Source organism: Passer montanus, unplaced genomic scaffold (assembly GCF_014805655.1).
Source record: "Passer montanus isolate IOZ18808 unplaced genomic scaffold, ASM1480565v1 scaffold25, whole genome shotgun sequence".
In the NCBI taxonomy this organism is placed as follows: Eukaryota; Metazoa; Chordata; class Aves; order Passeriformes; family Passeridae; genus Passer; species Passer montanus.
The window spans coordinates 5714129-5730405 of record NW_024367149.1 but is presented as its reverse complement, the minus strand read 5'-3'; the positions used below and the strand labels follow the sequence as shown (position 1 = coordinate 5730405).

At 39.5% G+C, this 16277-nt stretch overlaps 1 protein-coding gene across 5 annotated transcripts in view; it reads left to right on the top strand.

Moving 5' to 3' along the window:
- Positions 1–16277, top strand: part of LOC120503178 (cytosolic carboxypeptidase 6) — an 882397-nt gene that overhangs the window by 547723 nt on the left and 318397 nt on the right. For 2 of the 5 annotated variants that reach the window (XM_039711398.1, XM_039711396.1), the window contains exons 4-6: positions 4201–4349; positions 8775–8988; positions 12807–13005. The exons of the other annotated variants lie outside the window; for them this stretch is intronic. In XM_039711398.1, coding sequence (XP_039567332.1) covers positions 4201–4349; positions 8775–8988; positions 12807–12967 — 524 coding nt within the window. In that variant the 3' untranslated portion in view covers positions 12968–13005. Of the gene's footprint in view, positions 1–4200; positions 4350–8774; positions 8989–12806; positions 13006–16277 lie in introns of those variants that run through there. 5 annotated transcript variants of the gene reach the window in all.

The following is a 16277-nucleotide window of genomic DNA, read 5'->3' as shown; positions in this document are numbered from 1 at the left end:
TAGCCTCATTCACAGCAGAGAAAAACTATGTTCTAAAAAGATCAATACAAAACTTATGAATAATTAGCAAGGGAGACATCTTCAGCATGTTCTAAATTAGAGAGTCTGATGACAGTATGAAAAAGTACTGCTTTTAATCAAGAATAGATACGTAAAGACTTTTTTAGTCTTCCTTACTTTTCCAGCTTATAAATGAGGTATGTTTGGGTATGTGAATAATCTCTGAAAATTGTTCTGAAAATAAATTACATCCTGAATTCATCTGCAGTTGCAGTGATCTCTTAAACCTAGAGTTTGAAATTACATGTAATTTATGTTATGCTGCACTTCTAGCAGGCTGGACTTAATGCAAACTAATTGCATTTCTGTTTCACCTTAGAGACTTGTGATTTCTTTGCATGAGATGACAGCTGGTTTGTGCTGATGAATTGCAGCTGTGGGAAATGCTTGCCTGTTGCCATTTTAAACTTGCAGATCAAATATAGAACAGTCTCTTGAGCTAACGTGCAGTCAAGTAGTCAGTCTCCTAATTTCCCATCAACGTGTTGAATTCAGTGAGGAGCTGGAAGTCAGTGTATTGTACTTGAGACTTAGGCCTTCAGCTCTGCTACTCAACTGGAGCCACTTTTGTGGCAGGAGTGAGGAGGTTCATCTTCCTCATGGTTGACACCAAATTGCTCTTTGTCACAAAAGAGCCTTGGAGGCAGCTGTGGCAGATGATAGTAGTGAAATCAGTACTGATCCATGGAGAAATGCTTAATATCATCTTCATGATTTTAGTATATTATTTCCAGGCACATCCCTTCACAGAGGAGGCAGGCATTTCACCAGGGCTCTAGGGACCAGAGCAGTGGAAAAATGGGATGACTGTTGTGGAAAAGGTTATGGTGTCTCTCTTGAGCTCCTGGAATAATGTGTGCAGCCTCTTGCCCAAGTGGGGAACTGGAAACCCTGCAGCTCTAGGCCTTTGCAGTTTGTTTTGTTACACCTGAAAACTCACCTAATTTACCCTCTTTTTATCAATAGAGAATAAGATAATTTAAAGAATTACATAATTGACTCTCCCCTGTAGGGCCTTTAAATAACCCTTGGATTGCAAAAGAAGAATTTCAATAACTTCTTTTAAAAAATAGCTGTCCCCTGGGCAAGATCTGAGCCATTTCCTGTGGCTGGAAATATGGTCAGAAGTACTGAAGTTCTATAGGAATAATGCTTGAATGTTTTTGGCTCCCTGATAATTTCTTCATTTTCATGTTAGATTGCTGAGAATTAGTGTTGCTCCAAAGTCAGGGAGTATATTCATGTTTGTTCAGAAACATTGATTCATCAGCATGTGCACACAGACCCCCAAGGTTTTATTTTTAATCCCAGTGTATTTTCAGTGATCCAGTTCACAGTGTCTTGGGACCAACAACAGTAGGGAGAATGAAATGGGATTTGTGTCTTTCCACGTGTCAGGAATTACTGTTTTTCAGCTTTTCTACATTTGTTTGGCTTTTTGATGTTAAAAAAAACCAAAACAAAAAACCAAAACAGGCCCAAGGTTTCTATCAAGTACAGGAAGTGCCAATATTACCACTTCTCAGACTTTGTGTTGTTTTGTTTCAAATTCTGGTAGACCATGTGCAAAAACTTACTGCTTACAAATGTATGCTGACCACTTTATCAGTCAATTTGTTTTTACTTTCTTACTAATTTCAGAAGTAGCATGTAGCCTAAGATGCATTTTTGAGGAAAAGGGATGGTAAAGGGAAGCCTTCTACCTCTTCATCCTGATTTGAGTTTGCTGGCCTCTTGAATATTCTAAAAAACCTGCAGTCAGAAGGAGAAAGACTTTGCAATAAAACATTTGTTTCCTTCTTGCATCCTGAAAATCGTCTTTTTTTGTTTTTCCCTGATCCTTATTACATAAGTGCTGTCATTGTTAAGCCTTTAGATGGAAGTATATATTTATGTATGTCCCATTTATCATCTTTAAAATAAGATGCAGAGAGGGGGAGCTTGGAGTGTGGTGAATGGGGCACACCACTGTTGGCAGGCAGGAGTGCTGGCTCCATGTGCAATTCCCTGCGTGCGGGTTGAGACTGCCTGGTTAGAGGCAGGTTTCTGTTTGGGAGTCAAAAAATCAGGATATAAAAAAGGGGTTTTAAAGGTTTTCTTTTGGTGACTTCTAAGCAAGTAGTTAAAGCATGAATTGGAGCAGAGGTATTCCGACCTGTGAGAGCTGTGGTTGTTGTGGACTTTAATCAGCTTTTTCCTTGGGGAAGCTCTGGAAACCAAATTCCAGCTGTGTCAATATATGACTAAAAACAGTAAAAGACTTCTAAATAGGGAGTAGTAAAAGTGTTTAAAGGGAAATAAACGTTTCCTGTTAGGAAGAAGGTGGTTATACTTAGGTGTCTCCCTCAAAGTGACTTTCAAAGTATAAGAAAATAGCCCTTTGTTGAAGAATGTAAAGTAACAGCTTCAGAGATGACTTCTTAAGGTCCCACTGGCAATTACATCCCTGCATCTGCTTGTTCAGCTGTGCCTGTGCTGTGGGCAGGCTTTGGGTGCTTTAACCAGTCCAGGTCTTCCCCCAGCTTTACCATCTCAAGTTTAGGAAGTTCAGTTTGTCTTGGCTGTACTGTTGTGTATTCATGGTACTAGAGGTACTTAGATGTTTTGTGTTTTCTGTTTGTGCCATGCTTGCACTGGGGCTGGTCTTAAGACCCTCTCGTTGGTGGCACTGCAGCGTAGGATTGTCTGAGTTGCCAAGACAATTTTTAGTCATTGCTGAGCGTGGAGTGGCAGCCAGCTGAGAACATTGAGCTAGCTATGTAGGTGTAGGATAAGCTATAGGATAAATGTCAAATGCTGACAACGGAGGAAGCACTGCTATTGCTGTATAATAATCTCTAAATGAAACTGCACAAAGTAGGAGGGATGAGTGCTGTGCTTGTTCCAGGCACAGGAACTGTTTGAGATGCGTGACTAAGACCTGAGTTGTGGTGCCAGCGTGACTTGCAGGGTTGGATCAGTTCAGGGCTGGGTCTGTGTGCACAAACACTGAGCAGGGGGCTGAGGGGTGACCAGATGATCAAGTTGTCACTGGCTGAAGATGTCAGGGTTGGGCTGCAGAGTGCTGCAGTGCTCTCAGCACCAGCCTGGGACAATCTGGCACTGACAGGTGGGTGAGTTTATCCTTAGAGTTCTGAACATGGGGTATTTCCATGGTGTCCAGAGTCCAAGCTGGCTGTGAGTCCAGAGTCTAACCTTGCTGTGCTGTGGAGCCACCGGCCCTGCATGGAACTTCAGTGCCTGCTGGAGCTTCTTGGGATCCTAGAGCCACACATCAAGGGACACTGATAGGCTTGGGGCCATAGCCTAGACTTCTGGTGGAATCTCTGCAATGAATGGAGTCAGGAAATCCAGTTCACAAATCACTTTTAGTTTGTTCTTCTCTCCTTTTAGGAACATTTTATATCTTCGATCTGGAAGAGTTGATGACTAACAAAATAACTATTCCCCCTTTTAAGTCTCAAATATATGTTTAGTAGTATTCCGTTGTTTAATTTGTGCATAATTTTTGTTGATTAAAAATAAAAATCAGCGTTGGATGAATTGGACAATCAAACTTCTAATTTGGGTTTTTTTAACCTTTGATATTCTTTCTGTGCATGATACTTCAGCATAAGGAGCCTAAGTTTTCTGTTTCCTTCATAGCATTTCTGCAGATCCTCCCTATTTTTATACACCTCTGTTAAAGCTAAAGAGATTTTGGATTTCTATAATATTTGTAATTCTGTGTGGATAATTTATGTAATTATCACAGTAAATTATGCAGGTTCCTATGCAACTATATGGCAATTCTTATTTGAAGAATTACTATTGTTGCTTTTGGTTTATAATTTCAGTGTCATTTTAACATAATTTCCTTAGTGTGCATTGAAGAAATCTTACCCATATCTGTAATTGTCCTCATGCTTTAGGAATAAAATTAAACATTTAAATTAAAATTAAACATTTTAATGTTTATAAAGCAGGAATACATATCCTGCTTTTAGTTACTGATATTCAGAAGTAGGATTTTGGTTTGGATTACTTCTAACATTAAAATGAACATGACTAATATGTTATTTTATGCTAATCATGGGTGATGAAGGGATTGATTTCATGTTCTCTGGGATAGCAGACAGCTCTCTTTTCTTAACTGTCTAGGACCTGCCATTGAGGTTGAAAAAGTAAAACCTGAATCAGTTGAGCCCGAACCTGAGGTACAGAAGACCTTCAGTGAGGAAGCAAATACATCAACGTACTACCCTGCCCCTGTTCCAGTAATGGACAAGTATATTCTCGAGAATGGAAAGGTATTTTATATTAAATATAGCATGAGTCATTTTGAAATGTCCATCTGGTGATGTTCTTGTGGAATTTTCATTGATTGTGGGGGTTTTACATGGTAGCAGCCTTAGAAGCTTCCTCAGTTTTCATGAAGGTGTGCTGTTATGCTGAGGAGAATTGTGAAGTTACACAGATATGAAGAGCATAGAAAAATAACCTTAGTGGTGAGAGCATTGAATGCTGTGCAACATGAGGAATATAGTTATTAAATAAATATTCATGCACAGGCAAATTGACGTGGTCTTCAATTGGTGGCATCCATAAATACACCAAATATTGACCAGTCAGTTAATCCATGTTACAAAGTTACATGAGCCTATTTAAGCAAAATACTTCTTCCTAAGGGGTTTTTAATGTTTATAATGTGCTGTAGTCATATTGCAGCGAAGCCTTCCTGTTTGAGTTGGAGTGCAAGAGGTAGTTATGAACCCTGGAAGGAAAATGGGCTCCCTTGCTGCTGGTGGGAGCATTGCCATTGAATTGAGCTGATGTAGTGCTACTTTCCAGAGACTTTGTAACGTTGCTGAAATACCATCTAGCTCTAGTTTGCCAGGACCTGACTGAGAGCTTTTCAGATTTCAGCCTGTTTAACACATTAACTGCTCATCTACCTAGGCCTGCTTTTACAGCTGTTTTCATTATCATTAAATAAACCTGATGTTTCTTATGCAAAACTGTAATTCCTTCAGAATTGCCTGAGCAGATCCTGTTTCTTGGTGTATATAGATGCATTTGGTACCCTGGTCTGAGAATCTTTAGGGAGGAAACATCCAGATTTGCTGTGCAGTGGAATTATTGATGGAATATAGCATGAAACTCCGTTTTCAGATTTGTGTTAAAAGATTGACTGCACAATGTCTATCCCTCTTGAAGAAGAATTCAACATAATCATTGGGGACAGAATGTACGTGAAAAATAGTAGAATCTTGACAGTTTGACATGTATTTGGTTCAGATAGCTTTTCTTGCCTAATATACTTAAATATGTCATTTGCTTGATTATTTTGTGTAAATTTGTGCAATGAGTATTTAGGGTGTGTTACTGAGCGAGTTTCCTTTACCTCCTCTTCCACTTAAGGTCTGTGGGATAGGCACATCCTTTAGTATTTGTATGCACCCTTTTCCTGCACCCTTTTCATCTGTCAGCTTCTTGGCACTTCTTTTGCTGAAGTTTTCTATCTTTACAGATATTAGTATCTCTTTAATTTTCTTTTTGTAGTTTTGGTTCTTGGTTTGCCTATTTACTGGGTCTACAGCCAGCTCAGACGCCAAAAATGTGAACTAATAATGTGTTTGGAGTGTTGGAGGGTAGTTTTCTTCACTTTTCCTTATTTATGGCTTTATTTCAGTATCCCTGTATTGATATGCACCACTAGAGTAGTTGAAGTACTTTTTTTACAAATCTTACCCTTTGTGGCACCAGATTTGATCTTAGTAGGATTCTTTCAGAGCAGATAAATCTCTTCCCTCCAGAGGGAAAACCGAGTCACTGAAAAAGAGCCTATGGCATTCATTTAAAGAAAAGAAAGGAGAAGAAAGAAAAAAAAAAGAGTTCATCTTCTGAGACACGTTTTAGATCTGCTGCAGATGTTAGCACAGCCACGCTGGTGAGCGTTGCTTTGAATTCGCTGCCATCTCTGTTGCATTGTGCTTGAAGGTTGATCCCACAGTTGCTGAAATTGGGAGTAAATTTCCCATTGATTTCATCAAGACAAGAGTCTGGCTCATGGGGCAGCTCTTCCAGCAAGAGGGGAATGTCTTCTGAGTGTGGAGTTCAGTAAGGTTTGGGACTGATAGGAAACAGTACCGGGGCTGTTGAAGGGAGGTAAACTGAGACACAGGCAGATTGAATTCCTCACCGTAACAGTGCTGGAAATAGCAAATGGAGACGTAAGATTGCTGTGGCTGTGGCTGTCTGTCACATAGTTGCTGTTGCCATAGGTGTTTCATAGCAGCAATTGCTTTTTTAATAAATGAAGCATGTTAAAAGAAGAGATGATCTGTCTGAAGCATAAATATTAAAAATACTTCCTGTAACTTGTTCTTTTCTTTTGAGTAACTTCAAGCTAATGAATAATGTAGTAGCTTTAGAGACTAAATAATCTTTGGCAAAGGCGAACCCTAATTTTGGCAGAGAAGAATTGGATTTTTGATGAAATACAACAATCCCTACAACTAATGTAATACAGACATCCAAAATTTGCTATGTCACAACATTTCTAATCTGAGGTATTTTCTAAGTAACTTTCAGACATTTTCCTGGATAACTTTTCCAAGATCTAACCAGAAATAACTGAATTTAAAAATGCACTGAAATTATTTTCTGAGCACAGACTGCTCACTGCTCAATGAAGTTGCCTTACAAAATATGTAGAGAGCACCAAAAAGAGTGTGCCTTTTTAAAAATAATTTATGAGGAGTCTGAACAACAGAGAAAAAGGAAAGAAAAGGAGGTGTTTGTCTTGTGGTTGTTACTAGTTTAATTTCTGTCCATGCTGACTTGTGAAAAGCTTCCTAGAATCCCTTTAGTGTAGGAGATTCTGCAGGAGGGGCAGCTTGCTGCATGGTTTTATGCTTTAAGGAACGTAGAGTTTTCTTTTTTTTAATATAACATAGCTTGTAGTCAGACCAGTCATATTGCTCTATTTAAGTTTTTAAACATCTAGTTGCTTTTGAAGGATGCCGTTGTAATAAAAAATTTCTTGGGGTTATAGTGCTCATTAATAATTAAAGCAGGTTTCCATTTAAAGGAAAAAGGGTATTCAGTTGAATACAGGTTGTAAAATATTGGGTATATAAAATTTTACAGTAGCTTTGTCCAGTTTTCATTGCATTTAATGGGACTTCTGTGATACTGCTCAGATTTGTGTGGGTAGCAGGCACAGTTTATGTAAAGCCAGATGAAATGAGTAAAAGCACAGAAAACTAACAGCAGAGCAGTTAAGGCAAACAGTCTTCTGATGCAGTTCTGCTGTAGGGTTTTGTTGATGGCCTTTTTTTTAATCATAGGAAGGTCAAAAGTTAGTTTTAAGTGTTAATGTTGCAGAAAGAACCCCCATTGGACCACATCTAATCAAAGCTAGATTTTGGATATGTAGCAATCCTATTGTTGGTATGTTGCACTTGTCCAGATTGTCTGAAGGTAAATGCAGTGAGCTCTGATCAGCAGCTGGGAGCTGTAGGTCACACCTTAGCTTGTTATGATGAGAGCAAGTGTGTGTCCCAGAGTGAAGTCCATAACCATGTGAACAAAGCTTCTGTGTGCAGAGGTAGTTCAGGAGTCTGCACTGTGCTCCAGGAGTTGGAGTGTGGACATGCAGGGTACCAAGTATTTGTGGTTCCACAGCGTGTGTGTCCTGGTTGCACTTGGGTCAGACTTGTGCCAGTTACTGGTGGAGTTACCTCTGTGCTGGTGCTGGAAGGCGTCCTGAGTGTCAGGGCTGTCAGCTCAAATACATAGTGGCAGCCTAAGGATGGTGCTCGGATTCTTGTCCAGCATTTGTTTTGAGACTGGAGCGCTGGGAATCTTGGAGTGGAGATATAGGGTAGCCCTGTGGGAGACAATCAAGCAGAGTCAGTGCTGAGCAAGGCTAATAAGCAAAACCAGACTTGAGCATCTTCCTTATGGAGACTCTCCAGTGGCTTCACACTGCGTTTCCCAGTAGCCATATTATCCTGCTTTACTACTACAGTGAAATACCTCGACTTCCCATTGTTCAGATAATGGGAAGTTTATGATGTTGCTGCAATGGGTCATTGCCTAACCACAAAACAGTATTCATGTGGTGCATTTACATTGATCGTACATGATAGACACACTTTATGTTAGAACTGGAAGTTTTACAAAGCTTCCAAACTCTCCTGGCTTATATTGAAATTGGAGCTCTCAAAATCCTTTCTCCCCTTCCAGTTACTTCAGACAATCAGTCTGGGTCTTGCCAACAGGTACAGAATACAACTTAGGAAGTAATTCTGTCTCTACTGCCTCTGGAATGTGCTTTGGGTAAAGTCTATTTTAGCCAAAGGGAAGTGTTTCATCTTGCTCCTGAATTAGGCTGGTGCAACTGCTTGTTTTATATGCTCTGCATAATTATATAATACTGGATGTGTACACTGTTTCCTTCTTCAATCTCTGTTCCTGACCACAGTCTTTCAGGAGAGAGGTTATGTGGGGGGGAGAAGTAGGAATTACTAAAAGGAACTATATTATATATTGAGGTTGACTTGAACTCCCTGACCCACAAAGTTGGAAGAGTTTCAGAGTTAGGCAAAATGGATTTGTTCAGCCCTAATTACTGTTATTTTAGTTCCTAATATTAATGTTCCTACAGCACTTGGATACTGTTGTGTGCTACATACCATAGATAAGTTGTTATTATTACTACCTTCTAGGTCCATCTTGGCAGTGGAATTTGGGTAGATGAGGAGAAATGGCACCAGCTGCAAGTAACACAAGGAGATTCAAAGTATACAAAAAATCTAGCGGTTATGATTTGGGGAACAGATGTTCTCAAGAACAGAAGTGTCACAGGAGTTGCAACCAAAAAAAAGAAAGATGCCGTTCCCAAGCCACCTCTCTCACCTCACAAATTAAGCATTGTCAGAGGTAGGTTATTTGAAAACTTTTGCTTCCTGCTTTGGAGTTTAACCATTAATCACCGAGTTGAAAGATGCTTCTTTTCAGCTCATTTAAAATTAACTGATTAAAAACTGTAATTCAGATTGCTATTGCATTGTGAAGTGCATACATACCCAGGAACAGTAAAACACATTGCAATAGCTGTGCACAGTGCAGGCCTCCACAGCTGCAGAGTTGTACATTGACTTCAGTAAGGTTTGAAAAGATCATCATTTTAGACCACTTGCAGGGCAGGACTCTGAGCCTGGAGAGCAACATGGTTTTCTAGAATTCATTTGTAACATGCTGATTTTTATAAAGTGCATATATTCCTTTAAACAAGACTGAGAGTAGCTTTACGACATTCTTTTATCCAGAACATAACCAGCTCTGGCATGAGGCACAGAAACCATTATAGCTGTGACTATAAAAATATGCATACCTTCAAAGGCAAGAAAGAATAGTTCTACCCTTTTAAGTGAAGAAAATGGAAATAGTAAAAATTAATTGTTGCACTTGAATTGGAATTTGGACAGGAAGTGTAAATCGCTGACCTCATCTGGTAGGGAAAATTGCAATGACACTTTCAGTAACTGCAAGCCTGAGTCCATGTGTGTAGTACTTTGAGAGAGAGTAGGCCTTCTCCTTTATTAAAACTGAATGGTGAATTTCAGTCCCTTTGTATCATCATGCCTGTGTTGCATCATTTCTGTCTCTCTTGGTATTTCAGGCTTCTTTTTAAGTCAGAACTGAGTTGTTTCCTCATGGAATACATACTGAAATTGGATTTTTAGGTTTTATGTCCATACTAAATTGCAGTAGGGCTGAAAGAAACCTCCCCATTTGGTAGAGCTTCATTATTCTGCATTTCCTGTTCTTAGTTGCTATGCGCTCTTAACTGTGAACTCGTTAAGAGGTGGTGTAATTTGCCATGAAAGTACCATGTTTTGGAGTAAGGAATACAGTTTCCTCTCTGAGTGTGTGCGTGTCTGCGTCTGTGTTGTGTGGGGAGAAATTGGAAACTTACCTCCGTACTGTCATCTTTCTTAGTTTATAAGAAATGAGTGAAGGACGTGGTTTTTTTTTTTTTCACTAATCTGCTTCAAGATTATATGTAGAAGTGGAAGCTGTTCCATGCTGATTTTCTAGTTCTGTTTGGGGTCTTTAGGCACAATCCTTACACATGTAGCTGAGCAATGACGTTCTGGCCACATAAGGAATCCACTCTGTGGCGGTGGCTCTCCCAAATGGGAAACAGAATTGGTTGCCCTGCTGTGCATTTACAAGCACGCAGCACAAGGGGGTTATTTTCCACTGGCCCATTGCAATGTGGTTTCCAGTTTCCCTTCTGGAGGCTTTTGCTCCTCAGTGCTGCTGGCAAGGTTGTTTCTGTGAGAATTTCCTCTTCTGCTTTTGTCAGGGCTACTCTGTATTGCTCGAGCCATTTAAATGACAGCTTTCTTCTAACTCCCCTTGTTTTGGCTACAGTGAGTGTGGGAGTCTGCTCCAACAGGTATATGATGAGAGGCAGATGGGGCCCTTCACTTTCTTCTCTTCCATACCTTTACACTCGCCAGCAATTCAGCTCTTCCCTATTTCCTCATTTTTCTGTGTTTTCTGTCATACTTCTGCTTCAAGCCTCAACCCTCATTTGAATTCTGCTGTTACATGCCCTGGTTTTCCATGTTCCTCTTTTTAGTGTTTCTTTCACCTTGTCTCTGATTTCCCTTTTGTTAGACTCCAGCCTGTACAATCTCCTCTTGAACCAGTTAATCTGCATGGCCAATGTTGGAGGTGTCAGGCTGCCTGTGTCAGTGGGACTGGGTAGTTCATAACCATGATTTTCCATGTTGTCGTGTCCTTTGCGTCAGTGTTAGCAGGTCTTGCCCCACCATGGAGAAGAAAGCAAAACAAAACAAGCAAATGACCAGCAAGGGGACAAATAGTTGAGATTTGAGGGAGTTCTCCATTGCTAGTGATTTGGATCAAACATCACAAAAAGTAGTGAAGCTCCTGGTTAGCCCTTGAGGTCTACTTGAATCTTGGGTATTCAGCAGTACAAAGCGGTGTCTGTGTGCTCCTGTAAAGCCAAAAGACAAGGGAGCAGAACCTCCAAATTACTCTTTGAAGCCCTAAGCCAGTATTATTATGCAAGTACTAAACTACTATTTCTGCACCCCCTCACAAAAATGGAAGAGATGGAGAGGAAAAACTGTGATTGAGGATCTGTCTGATCCACACCACCTTTTAAAATTACAGCTTTTGAATGAGTTCTGTCAAGTGATTTTTTGCTTGGCTTTGTGGCTGAATGAATGCACAACACAGCCTGTCATTCACTGGGAGTTCACCTTACTGGGTGTATCTACCTGGGAGTGTTCTGACACTCTTGTAGGGCCAGCTGATGTCCTGCAAACACACTGCCTTTCTTCAGGCTCCCAGTGATGTGATGTGCCTCTTCTTAGGTGTCGTATTTCCAATCATAGTTTACAAATGATCAGCATTTCAGCTATCAGGCTGCATGCTGGTTAATTTCATTTATTTTATATTCAGTATGTCTTACAACATAAAATTCACATTGCTTTAGATGTTCTCATCATTCTGTGGACACAGACTAACTTATTTAAAATAGATTTTTGAATGACAACATTAGCTCTTAATGTGTCTGATATCTGTATAGCTTCTTAAAAATCCCCACTGTGTAGTATGTAATAAAGAAATGATAAAAAGTATGATGGATGTGCACTGTTATAAACCTTGTTAATGCAAAATAACCTTTTATAAAACTTCTCAGAGGTTTCCAAATGAACTACAAAGCATGCATAGTACTTAATTTTCATAACTTTTTAATATGGTGCATTAGAAATGTTGTAAAGCACATTAATTAAGCAATAATCTCTATGGCTTTCTGTATATGAAGCAATAAACAGCTAATGGAATAGATCACTAGGCAAAGCAGAACAGAATTTGTTTCACCAGTCTGGGAAGCCTACACAACAAAATACACTGGTCTGTTTATGAAAATCAAAAAACCTCAAACCTGCCTGTCACTAAGGAGTTATGTGCTATACCACTTCAGATTTCAGTAACTTCTGCAGGGTTCCGGCACCAAACTTCCAAATCTGGGAAGAAAAATTGTCTCAACTTTCACTGCCCACATTGTTTTTGCAGTTATTGCTATTGCTTACTTTTTGTATTCCAGATAATGTGTATTTCAGAAAGTGTATTGATCAAACATGCAAGGAGATGGTGCTTGTCCTGAATAATCCTCCAGTAAAAGTGAAATAAGCCCAGGGACAGGGCAGCTGATAAAGTCATGGACATTAATGTATGTGGAAGAGATACAAAAAATGAAATTAGTGAGTTAAAGTGTTCTCCTGCTGGTTACTGCTTGTCTTCCTGAGCATTGTCATTTCCGTACCCTCCTGAAGGGGTGAAGGTGGGAGTGACTCACTGTGGTGGGACACTTCACCTGGGAAGAGATTAAATCTGTTGTGGAGATTCAGACAAATGCAGGGGTCAGGCAGGCAAGGCTGGCACTGTAAAAGGTTGGGTTTAGCCTTGTTTCTGTATGGAAAGCCTATTAATGTAGTCACAGCATAACTGGAAGTTGGTCATGCCACTGATTCAAGCCTGGTGACAAATCTTGAGTTAAACAAGATAGACAGTGAATCAAGGAAAGCATCTCTTGTCTTGCAACAATTATACACAGTGCTTACTCACTGCTGTCTCTTGAGTAGTCAGCCCAACTCAGGGCTATTGTGTTTTCTAAAAATATCCTAATGACTCTCATTTTTTTCTCTCCCCAGAATGTTTGTATGATAGAATAGCACAAGAAACTGTGGATGAAACTGAAATTGCACAGAGACTCTCCAAAGTCAACAAGTACATCTGTGAAAAAATCATGGATATCAATAAATCATGTAAAAATGAAGAAAGGAGGGAAATTGCAAAGTACAATTTGCAATAAATTTTGGATTTTTAATAAAGTCTTAGTGTTTTACTTAAGTGTTGGTTTTTGATTTGTGTGGCATTTTTGCTGATGGGAGAGATGAATTGAAGCGTTGCTCTCTTCCTATAACTGATTCGTTTTTTGAGCGGTTCTGTCATGGTGTAAACTGCTTTTAACTAATGTAAGATAAATTGTAAGTTCACTCACAATGAAAACTGAAGTTTCCAAGGTTTCTCCAGCGAGTTGCAGTTTGTTACCTGCGGTTGTACATTGGTTGTGGTTCTGCGGACACCGAGCCATTTGCCCTACGTTGAGTTTTGCTGGAGTTAGTGGATCTCAGCTGCAGTAAAACATCTGCTTAGAAGGAAGAACTGTACAAAATTCACTTTGCTATCGAAAAGGATTTTACTGTATTTTAAAAAGTGTTTTTTTCTGAAATGAAGTTTCAATCGTTTGTTTTTATAAATCTTTGTTTTGATCTCTAACAATATATTTGATCAAAAATACACAAAGAACGTTTCTTTTTCAATTATCTTGTAGGTAGATCACTATTACCATCACAGTTACAAAAGCAAAAACTAAACAATGAACAACAAAGAACCCAAAGCTGTAAGTTGTAAAATCATGATAATTCATTTTAATAAATAAATCTAAAACCGGTTCTTTTTCAGGGACCAAGACACTTCAGATTTCTGGTTGTGGTATAAAGTTCCTCCGTGTGTCCATACTATTGTTCTTGAAATATTACCTTTTTAGTGTATTTGTACTTTCAAACAATTTTAAAATTGCCACACTATGGCAAGAGTATGTACAGTAAAAAATTTAGTACAATTTTGTTTGGGTCCATAATTTAACAATGGACACTTTTAGCACAAATTTTAATTACAAATAAAAATAATTTTCTACATTGAAGTTAGACTTGCGATGCAAAGTTTTTAGAAATAATTTGTCATCTGAACTATATGTTATTGTCTGTAAGTGAAACAAAATATTCTTTTCATTAAGGATTTAGAGCTGATTTGAGGTCTGGATTAATGAATTTTGAGGGTTTGTGATCTCATTTAACATTCCATTTATTCTGTGGTTGTCTGCCTTTCAGCCTGCCTGTTCCTGAGTGTCAGCATTTGCTTATTTTCTACCACTGCAGTTCTGTTTCCTGTAGTCTTGAAAAACTTCCTATTTCTTACCACCTTCCTGTAGCCCTGGTTCACCCCGAGGTGAAGCCTTTTTCAGTGTCCTGTAAATGTAGATAATGTGGAAAGGAACAGGCTGCTGGGGTGGACTCACCATGCCTGGAAGTATTTAAATGATAAAAGGTACAGATGTGGCACTTGGGGACATGGTTTAGTGGTGGCATTGGCAGTGCTGGGTGAGTGCCTGGACTTGATGATCTTAAAGGCATTTTCCAACCTAAATGATGCCATAATTCTTTAAAGGGCTGGGTGGGTGGAAGAAAAAGAGGAGAGAGGTGGAGGAGGTGTGCTAGAACTGCCCTGCCTTTCTTGGCAGAGATGAGACAAACAACAGGTTGCTTCTCCCTGTACTTCACCTGTATGTAATTAATGTCTTAACTCGTAACTAAGTGTTTGCTTTATGCTTTCTAAAGTCCATTTTCATGGTTGCCTTGCACCAACCTCGTGCTGCGCTGCCAAACAGGAACCCCCCCACTTTCACCACTGGTGCACCTGCATTCCTGTCCCTTCCCTTAACCCCACACATGTGACTGAGCAGGTGTGTCAGATCCCACTGATTTCCAGGGTTCATTTCTCAACAGCTGCTTCTTGTAGGATGGAGCCGGAGCTTTTGTGGTGAGGAGTGGGAAGAGCAGGAGTGTGTTTTTCCAGTGTCTTCTGTGTGTCCTGAAGTTTCTTTGAACAGCCTCCCTTGTCTCCTGCTAATATCAAAAGTGTTCTTAGGTAGTGTTTAATGAAGTGCATAAGTGTTTATGTTTCCTAATTTGGGATGCTAAATAGCAAATTAGTGTTTAAAATGTCAGTGCATGTATCCTTTTATTAATTAAAAAGAACAAATAGAGATAACTATGAGAAAACATGTAAACAGCAAGTTTCCCCTTTTCAAGCAGACTTGTGAATGTACAGGGTTGGGTTTTTTTAAGTGATACTAAGGCAGCCCACTATTTTGGGGAAAATGTCCATCATTTCCTCAGTCTTTTGTGGCTTTAGTACTAATGTGTTTCCATTGTAACACATTCTTTAATGAGAAGACCAACCTGTACTTCTTAGAAAATAAGCCTGTTTGAGACAGCATTTTATGAAACTTGGAAAAAGCAGCTTAGAATTTAATTAGTTAGTACTCCAGTCTGCCCCCAGAAATCAGAGGTGTTAATTCCTTCTGCAAAACCAGCATCACCTTCCTAAGGCTTCTCCTTGACATACTTGTCCCCTCAGATGTTAACACTGCATTTTGCTGAAGAATTTAAATGTTCTCCTTGGGCACGGTATCTTGGAAGGCTTCATTAAGTTTTTCCTGGAGATTTCATCTGCCCAGGTTAGTTTTCATTTGAATTCAATGGGGGTATTTGGGTGGCGCAAAAAAGTTCAGTTCCCTTTGCAACATAGTGTTAATGGGGGCTAAGAAATGTGTCCATTGGACTGGGCAAGTGGAATTTAAACTTTGTTGAGTCATGTTAAAGGAGTAGGACCTATTAAAGGTAGAACACCTCTTCATTGTATTACAATATGAACTAAATCTCTGGATACTGGAAAGTTTTTTGCTAATAACAAGCCATTTCTGCACACTGTGGTTGTATGGCAGCATGCTGGGGCTCTGCAGGGAGTAATGGGTGTGTGAATAACATTTTATACTTGTATTTGGTCATTACTCTTGTCTTTCCCTCCCCATGAGCCAGTGCCAAGGTTGTACAATTGTTTCCCAGTGTGTCTGTGTGAAGTAGGGAAATAGGCTGCATTTATGTGTTCCAGCAATACCCAAGAAAAATAGGAACTTTAATGGGGTGTGCTTTTCTGCATTGCAAAACTGATGTATAAATTAACTGTGAGTTTCATTTCATTTTCCTACACTGCGTTTATGGCCAGGGCTGTTCTTGTTGGTACATTAATTTTTCAATAATTGTGTCTGCCCTTACATAGTTTGCTTTGTTCATGTTGTGGCTGCTGTGAATCCACCATAGGAAACTTTGTAGAAAATAGTCCCTACTAACTTTTTCCTGCGCTAGGGTAACTTCTTACCTGTACATCATGAGAAACAGGAGAAAGTTTTGACAGAAAATGAAGTAGGTTTTATTACACCCTTTTATTACCCCTCGTTTGTCATTCTAAGGTTTGTGCTATGCCATTACCTCGCACTG